General features: G+C 35.8%; 1 protein-coding gene across 1 annotated transcript in view; it reads left to right on the top strand.

The window, feature by feature from the left end:
- ADAM28 (ADAM metallopeptidase domain 28) overlaps positions 1-7,441 on the top strand; it is a 12,894-nt gene extending 5,453 nt beyond the window's left edge. The window contains exons 2-6 of the mRNA XM_008056673.1: positions 2,026-2,134; positions 3,378-3,456; positions 4,157-4,222; positions 6,318-6,380; positions 7,241-7,441. Of these exons, the coding sequence (XP_008054864.1) occupies positions 2,026-2,134; positions 3,378-3,456; positions 4,157-4,222; positions 6,318-6,380; positions 7,241-7,261 (338 nt within the window). The 3' untranslated portion in view covers positions 7,262-7,441. The remainder of the gene's footprint in view (positions 1-2,025; positions 2,135-3,377; positions 3,457-4,156; positions 4,223-6,317; positions 6,381-7,240) is intronic.
- Positions 7,442-8,050: the final 609 nt, after the last annotated feature.

Raw genomic sequence — 8,050 nt, 5'->3', positions numbered from 1 at the left:
TGAATTATTATGTGTCTAGGAGTTGGTATTCTCATTTGTTGTCTTGCAGGGGTTCTCTGAATCTCTTGTGTTTGAATTTTTGCTTCACTGATTAGATAAGGGAAGTTTTCTTGAATAATCTCATGAAAAGTTTGTTCCAGTGTGGTCTCTGTCTCTCTTTCTGCCTCAGGAAGGCCAGTTACTCTTAAGTTTGGTCTCTTGAAGTAATCGCTCATCTCTTGAAGGTTTTGTTCTGTCTTTTTGAGCTTGTTTTCTGTTTTTTTAACAGTTTGTGTTAGTTCTATATTTTAGTCCTCAAGCTCTGAGATTCTTTCTTCTGCTTGGGTAATTCTGTGTTATATTCTTTCAATGGTTATCCTAAAACTTCTGATTTTATATTTTTTTCTAAATAGATTTTATGTTATAGAGCAGTTTTTAGATTCACAGCAAAATTGAGCAAAAAGTTTCCATATAACCCCTGCCTCCAACATAGGCAAAGCCTCCCCTATCATCAGCATCCACCACCAGAGTGGTGCACTTATTAGACACCGTGAACCTACCTGGACACAACACTATTACCCAGTCCATAGTCTACATGAGGGTTCACTTGGTACACTTATCTTTCATTTTTTTTCTGTTTTTCTGAGCATCTGCCTAGAATCACTTTTCTTTCTGTCTTTTTCAATTCCTGACCACTCTCTTATCTTTACAAAGTAATTTTTCTTAATTTTTTAGTACTTTCATACTTTTAGAAAATTTGTTATTTTTCAGAAGTTCAAAAATTATTTTTAATGAGGGGATGGGTCTAAATTTCCCAGACCACCATCACTAGAAACAGGAGAAGTAGCATTTACTCTTCAATTATTTCCATCTTCCCCTGGAATCTCACTTCCTGTTATTAAACTCCCATCTGTCCTATGCCCCAACTTCACCTCCACACTATGTCCTTTCAACTTAGGGGTGTTTGTGAAGTACTGCCTTGTTCCCCTTATTTCCCCTCCTATTATGTCATTCTTCTGAGAATAGTTACCATTATGACATTCGCACAAGTATACACTTTTTTTATTCTGAAGAGATTTACCCGATATCTAACAAAAATACCTCATAACTTTATTTTCCTTGGACTTTTTTGGATAAGAATTTTTATGGAGGAATTTGAGTATTAAATATTTGAATTAAAGTCATTGTATTACCTAAAATTCTGTTGTTGATGTGCCTATCTCTATCTGTGTGTGTGTGTGTGCACTCACACTTGTGAACTTTCCTTGTCTCTACATAAAAATTTAACCTTGTTATACGTTTGCTAATCTCTATAGTAAGAGAGTGGTAACTGTTTACATTGTTCTTCAAGCTTGTATAATGCCTTCTGCTCTGTTGTGGTTTCAGATTATAATAACAGAAATGAATACTTGAGGTAGCAAAAGATTGAAGTTACATTCATTACTTAGTCAGTAAGAGAGAAAACACCCCATAGACCAGGCACATTTGCTCAAGTCATTATTCATTTCACAAGGTCTCATGACTTCTTTTCTGTCCATAGCAATTTCAACATAGAATAAACATCAATGGAACACTCAGTTATGTCTCCATCAGTCTCCTTTCTCATGCTTCTGCTCCTTACTTATGACTGACAGACTTGTGTACTACTTCAAGACTTCAGTTTCTTTTCTCTGTTTTCTTCCAAGATTGCTTTTTAAGAATGTCTCATCTCTTCTCTGTCATCCTCCTTACTAAATATCTTCTGATCCAGCCCTTCACTTTCCATTTTTTATAAACATCATCTCTTCTAAGAATTCTGAGCGTATGATTCTCTATTTATCTCATATTAAATGTTTTCTATAGATTTCCTTTTCATTTTCTTGTCTCAAATACTCATATAATGATCATGATCAAAATATATTTCCATTTTACTTGGCTATGAGTTTTCCAGGGGTTGCATGTCCATTAGGGAAAGGATAGATGGAATTTGCCCTAAATGAAGACTAGTATGATGTGTAGATGTGAATTTCTGATATCCCCAGTAGGCCCCTGTTCTCTTTCTTGCAGACTTCTCCATTGTGGTTGGGGTGCTGTTCCCAGTGGCGGTCATATTTGTGGTGGTTGCTATGGTAATCTGGCACCAAAGCACCAGAAGAAAGCAGAAAAAAGTTCAGAGGTAAGCCTTTATCTTGCTTTGAGGACTCTTATCCTTGTTTTACTTTACATTCAAGGATATGACCTAACCTTTCACATTTACTTTTGGTTCACTTCAAATACTCAGAAATGCATACAGATAAATTTTTAGATTACAGGCTGGGTATTCCTTTTACTAGGAAATTAGTCTTAGTGAGAAGCATGTCTTTTTCTTTTTCTGTTAGTCACTCTATTTATAATTAATAATGAGTGTTAATTAACTCCCATTATAAAATATTTTTGCATTATTATAAGAATGTATTATAGCTTTTATTGGTCACTAATAAAAACACAGTGCTAAGCCCTTTTATTTCTATTATCTAAATTAATCTCCACACAGACATCATAAGGTAGTTATTATTATTTCCATTTTACAGATAAAAAGATTTTGTTTATTATTATTTTTCATTAATCCTTACACAATTGTGCAAGATTGGAGACCACATTCTGACTGACATGGAAACAAACTCAGAGATGCTAGCAAACGTTTTATTTTTTAATTCTTGCAAAGTAAGTGATGAAAACTTGATTTGCACCTACATCTTAGAAACAAGGTTATAGCCGGGCTTGGTGGCTCAGCCTGTAATCCCACGCCTTTGGGAGGCTGAGGTGAGTGGATTGCCTGAGGCTGCAGGTTTGAGACCCGCCTGGGCAGTGAGACCTCATCTCTACAATAAAATCACAAAATCAGCCGGGCATGGTAGCACATGCCTGTAATTCCGGCTTCTTGGAAGGCTGAGGCGGAAGGATCACCGGAGCCCAGCAGGTCAAGGCTGCGGTGGCTTGGAGCGGCCACTGCACTCCAGCTGGGCAACAGAGTGAGACTCCAACTCAAAAAAAAAAAGAAAAAAGAAACAAGATTATGGCACAATAGCATTTTTAAAGACTGATTTATTCACTCATAATGAGTTTTTAATAAATAAATATTGAATAAATAAAATAAACCACCAGTTGAATGACATAATTTAGTTAAAAATTGAACTTAACACCACCATTATTAGGAATCAGGACTCTGTAGTAAATAAAAAAGAAAAATACAAGTGGTGACAAGGAAGGTGGCTAACAGGAAACTAAAGGATGAAGACCATACTAGGGAACAGATAAAAGCCCAACGAATAACCAAGAATAATAAAAATAGGCAAAGGGAATTGGAATCTTCTATTGAGTTTCCTCATCATGTTAAAGGAACTGCTAAGTCAATTTATATGATATATTTTCAATTACAGGCCACTGTCTATCACTGGCACTAGGCCACACAAACAGAAGAGGAAACCCCAGATGGTGAAGGCTGTTCAACCCCAAGAGGTGAACTATAGTTTGGACTGTGTTTACCATGGCTCCAGTTTACAGTTCTTTCACTCTTGTTTCCTGACCACCTATCTATCATTTCTATCCAGCAGTGTTTTCCATTTCCACGTCACTCGTTAGTATATAGGAAGGATTGTGGGCTCTGTAATTACAAATTCAGAAAATTATCCTTTGTCTTTTGTGAAATGCAAAAGGGAATCCTTAAAATGTAGAGGCTACTTTGCTGGGGTTCATGAAATGCAAACAGAATAAAAAGAACAAAGAGGTCAGATACCGGATGTCTGTCTGTCTATCTCTCTCTGTCTCCCTCTTTCTCTGTGTGTCTTTCTCTAATTCTAGGTTGATTCCTTGAGTCTTTGGCAAATTTTCCAATAGATACAAGAATATGTATATTTGCATGATAATATATGTAATATGTTCAACCCTTAATGCTCTGGTCATGTCCTTCAAGTTTAGAGATTTAGCTTAAGTTGGTTAATTATAATAACACTGGTTATAATGTCTTTGATGAAAACTTTTCCTTACAGCTCTGGGGAAATAAGTGTATAAAATATACCAGCTGGCCAACTCTGATTTCCTATCTGGTCTATTGCTGTCAGATATGTATCAAGCTCCCATTCCTTGAAAGGACTACTTACTTAAAAGCTGTGCTTAGGAAACTGTTGTTTCATTCTGAAATATTGTTTTTTCTTTTTAGATGAGTCAGATGAAGCTCCATGGTCCTGATCTCCTAGTAGAAGGCAATGGGCCTCCAGCTTCTCTTGTGAGTCTGCAACTTCTTTTAATGACCGCCCTATTCAATCTCAAAAGGAATGAAAGATATAACCCACCTGCCCGATTATTTCTCCAGAGGAATTTCTAAACCTGTGTGAATATTAATACAAAATATAAATTCTTCTGCAAAACATTTTGGAAACAGAAAATCTGAGAATGTATGTCTCTCTATTACATTCCTCAATTTAGCCCCTAAACCTGAACTCCAGGGCTGGCAAGGTGACAACTCATTACAAGAAAAGTATCAATCTGTTTAACAAAGCACTATCATTTTAGTCAGTTCAGGCTAATGGAGAAAAATACTGGGGGCCTTTAGACAACAGAAACGTATTTCTTACAGTTCTGAAGGTCAGGAAGTCCAAGATCAAGGTGCTAGCAGATCTGATGTCTAATGAGGGTCTGCTTTCTGGTTGTACACAGCTGTCTTCTCAAAGGCAGAGAGAGAGAGAGAGACCAACAGAGAGAGAGAGAGAGAGCACTTCTCTCGTGTGCTATCTTGTGTCTCTCTTAAGGACATTAATCTTATTATGAGAGCTGTGCCCTTATGTCCTAATTACCTACAAAAGACTCACCTCCAAACACCATCAAACTGGGGACTGCTTCAATATAAGAATGTGTGGGGAGGACCCAAGCATTCAGTCCGTAGCAATCATTTTCATCACAAAGCTATTGACATTGACCTAATGTTTTAATTGTATGTGTGCACCTAGGTGAAAGTAATCAAACTCACACATTTAGAATATTCTCAATTTCTAAAAGTGATTTAAGCTTTTACTTTATGCAGACCTCTTTTGGGAGCCTCTTTGAATTTAAAAATTTTGTCTTTTTATTAGTTAATTACAAAACCAGATTTTCCACCACCACCAATTCCTACATCTGTATCATCTTCTTTTCTTGTAAGTATCAAATGGTTACTGGTATTTTTTTTAGTGTTTCTTGTGCCAACTAAGAATATTGTCTCTAAATCTATGGAATCTTTACCAGGACGTGTGCTCCAGAGGCTGAACTGAAGTATTATATTACATTTGTCCTAAGGATATCTGAAAAAGCAAGGCATACTTACTATCTGCAAACTAGCAAGAGTATTGATTTTTTTTATTATGAAAATATAGTTCTATGTTATAAAATTATTGAGAAATAATAAATAGTTCTGCTATATGAGATTAATGTCTCCTCAAAGGATCACTTCTAGATCCTTATTTTAGATTATACAAAATTTTATTACAAATAATATTTTAATTTATGTTATAGCAGAATAAGATCTATCAATAACCACAGTTTTTTGTAGAAGGTGGGGTATAAAAAAATAGACCATATACAAGCAAATCTTGAGTAAAAGCTAAGAGCTCATGAAGTAAAAAGTAGAATTCGTTCACTCATTAAATAGATCTGAGCATATTCCTCATACTTGGTATTCTGTTGTAGACAAATGAGAAAGAGCTAAAATTTAAGTTCATTTTTTTCCCCCAAGAAATTTTACATTTTTTAGTGAGAAAATAAGTCATATACACATGGAGTACTTAATTCCTCAAATATGACTTGTGCCAAAGTGAGTAATACTAACAAGAAAAATATGGTGAGGAGAAAATAAATGGAATCGGAGTGGTAAAGTAGGAAAAGGATATATTCACTGGGTAATAGGAGTTTGAACTGGACTCTGAATTTGGGTAGAATTTAAATGAGTGAAGAAGAGGTCAGTACTAATTTCATTAAACACATGGACTTTGCAGCAACCTGGATGGATTTAGAGTCGATCATACTCCGTGATCTATCACAGAAACAAAGAACAGAGTACCATAGGTTCTCACTCATAAGTGGATCTTGAGCAATTATAATACTATAAGAAAGGAATTGGCAGTAGTGGGAAACTGTCTGGAGGGGGGTGGGATTGGCGGTTGAGGGAAACTGCTAAGGGAGGGAGGGACATACCTCATCGACAGGGGTACATGCATAATCGTTTGTATACTTTACCCTGAATTGTATCCCACATCTTTATAATAATAAATAATAAGGAAATAGGCATAGCCAAGATGAGAAAAACATAACATTTCTAATAACTACTATTATTTTTGTATCTTATGCAGCATAAAGACACAAAAGTACTTCCCTCTACTGTTTTCAAAGATAAACAAATATCCACATATCAGGTAAGAGATCTATAACCTAATTATCATCATTTTGTATTGTAATATCCTTAGTTCAAGGAGAGAAGTTCCACCTTGTCTTCTTAGAAGTTTACTAACAGCAGTATTTATATGATGGTAGGATGGATGCTAACATGAGTGCCTTGCTTCTGAGTTTGGCCAATAACCAACAGGGATGTGGAAGGGTCATATGAAGCTGTGATGGCCCCAATATTTTCATTTTCTCAGAAATATTTCTTTTTTTTTTTTTTTGAGTTGGAGTCTCACTCTGTCACCCAGACTGGAGTGCAGTGGCCGCTCCCGGCCACCGCATCCTCGACCTACTGGGCTCTGGCAATCCTTCCACCTCAGCCTTCCAAGTAGCTGGAATTACAGGCATGCACTACCATGCCCGGCTGATTTTTTTTTAATTTATTGTAGAGATGAGGTCTTGCTGCCCAGGCGGGTCTCAAACCCGCGGAATCAGGCAATCCACTCACCTCAGCCTCCCAAAGGCGTGGGATTACAGGCTGAGCCACCGAGCCCGGCTGAAATATTTCTTAAGAATGAATATTCCATAGGAAGAAATCTCTCACAGACTAATTAGCATTGCATCCCATAACTCTTCTCCTGGTTCTCTACCCTCTCCATATTATGCTAATTTCCCAAATGGATATTTGAATCCCAGTGTGGTATTTTTCCTACCTTCCATCCCTACCCTCCTGTGTTCTCACTTCTTCATTGTTGATTATCAAATAACCTATAAGATAGGCTCTATGGCTTCAGATATTTTATTTTAATCTCTTAATAGTTCAAAGCTTCATAAAATAGAATATCTAAAGTTTTGAGAAAAGATGATAATTTAAGAGTTTTATCTTTTTTAGGGCTCAAATCCAAAAGTGTGAAGCAACAGCTAAGCAAGAATTGATGGGGAAATGATTAACTTGGAAGAGTGGATGAACTGGATGGAAGAGAAATACACCTCTTTTCTCACTACTATTTGCTCTTGACACTTAGGAGGTTAACATTTCCTGATTTATGTTATACTTTGATGATATTAAATAAAATCTTTCAAGAGGGGCATACCCTTGAGAATCTGTGTATGAATTTGAGATTTCTACTCTCCATACTCACAGGAAGAAACATGACTCCACAGAAATATCTATGAAGCTTAAATCTCTAATTAGATTATTTTTCCTAGATATCCCCCTTTTTAAAATGATGTTGACTAATATTTTTTCTAGGCACCTTGATTTGTTCATTTGATAGGAACTAATTTGCTCTTTAATAAAAACAAGAAAAAATATAATAAATTGGGAGGAAAAAGAGAAAAATTATTACATTCATTATTAAATGAGTAGTAACGTCTTGATTGTTTTAACCATTAATTTGCCAAATATGAATCTCCAGTTAAGAAGAAAGTTATGTGAACATATCTGTGCTGTACAATGTGCCTCTTTTTTACATTATCTTCTACAATTCTTATTAGCTATGTCATTTTGAGATTTTCTACAGTTGAGTAACTTTATTCATTTTAAAATGTTTCATCATTGATATTTATGTAATTCAATTACTGGCAGGGTTAAAGTGGACTTCATTTTCTAAAGAAAGAAAATTGCATTTAAATAAATTAGTAGCATAAACCAGGGGTTGCAAAGTGGTGACTTGCAGGCCATGTTAGGAATGCAGATGTG

The sequence above is a fragment of the Carlito syrichta genome, unplaced genomic scaffold (assembly GCF_000164805.1).
Source record: "Carlito syrichta isolate Samal-C Ts95f unplaced genomic scaffold, Tarsius_syrichta-2.0.1 Scaffold302439, whole genome shotgun sequence".
Taxonomy (NCBI): domain Eukaryota; kingdom Metazoa; phylum Chordata; class Mammalia; order Primates; family Tarsiidae; genus Carlito; species Carlito syrichta.
The sequence above is the reverse complement of the archived record's forward strand: the minus strand, read 5'-3'. Positions and strand labels throughout refer to the sequence as shown.